General features: G+C 39.3%; 1 protein-coding gene across 1 annotated transcript; it reads left to right on the top strand.

Annotated features, from left to right (window-relative positions):
- Positions 1-29: 29 nt before the first annotated feature.
- LOC117117080 (activating transcription factor 7-interacting protein 1-like) lies at positions 30-614 on the top strand. Its single transcript, XM_033261266.1, has one exon. The coding sequence runs from the start codon at positions 228-230 to the stop codon at positions 609-611; it is 384 nt and encodes a 127-aa protein (XP_033117157.1). The 5' UTR covers positions 30-227; the 3' UTR covers positions 612-614.
- Positions 615-1,035: the final 421 nt, after the last annotated feature.

Below are 1,035 nucleotides of genomic sequence, written 5' to 3'. Positions count from 1 at the left end.
TATATATAATTTCTTGTGTACTGCAGGGAAACTTGCATAGTACGTCCCAGAAACAGAAGCAGTTCCAGACAGAGTTCACTCACATTCATGGGCAGTCATTTCGCAACCAACCCCCTCTGCAGCCAGGGGCAGCACCAGTTGCAGCAACATCACAACAAACTGCAGCTTCACAGCTACTTGCGCTCTCGCACCAGGCTAATGTGCAGCAGAGACATCAGCAGTTCAGAATGAAACATCCAGCTGCACTCCCTCCTCAACCAGTTCCCGCCCAGTTACCGTTACAAGCTAAATTACTTCTGATCCCTGGCAAACCGGTACTGAATATCACTAGAGCACCCAATGGAATTGTTCTATCATGGACAATGGTGTTGCAGCCGGGATCTGCTGAGATTGGTTTCTATCATTTATTTGCTTATCAAGAACAGGAAGGCCCACCTAGCAGTAGCAATTGGAAAAAGATTGGTGAAGTAAAAGCTCTTCCACTGCCAATGGCCTGCACCTTGACACAGTTCCAACATGGTAGTATTTATCACTTTTCAGTGTGTGCTGTGGACGTTTTTGGTAGGAGTGGTGATTTTAGTGAAAACTCCAGTATCAATTTGATCAATTAAAAAGTAAAGTAAGTAAACTTTATTCCATAATAAAACAAACACAATGTAAATATCTGATTCAAGATTAGTGAATAAGGGAACTCAAAAATAACTAAATAAAGTACCTAAAAAAGAAACAAATAAATAACACAATAATCAAATATTGTATTTACATAACTTAAATTAATACCATACTAAGAAGATATTGGTTGATGTAGAATTCACAGGTAGTTTGAACTGTTCTTGCCTGTATCCAAGGTCAATGGACATAAACCTATTTTGTGTGTATGTTTGTTTATTTCAATTGACCTTGATGCGGACGTGTGCAGTTTAAACTCCGAACTGGCTCATTGGTGCATAATATCGATCTCAATATTTTCCATATGTGCTTGATCCAATGACCAGAGTTAATAATCTGGAGCGCTTAGAGGCTTTTTTTGGTATA

The sequence above is a fragment of the Anneissia japonica genome, unplaced genomic scaffold (genome assembly GCF_011630105.1).
Source record: "Anneissia japonica isolate Jap-2015-1 unplaced genomic scaffold, ASM1163010v1 scaffold95160_len1035_cov173, whole genome shotgun sequence".
NCBI classification, from domain to species: Eukaryota; Metazoa; Echinodermata; class Crinoidea; order Comatulida; family Comatulidae; genus Anneissia; species Anneissia japonica.
Note: the sequence above shows the minus strand (reverse complement) of the source record. Positions and strands in the feature narration are given on the sequence as shown.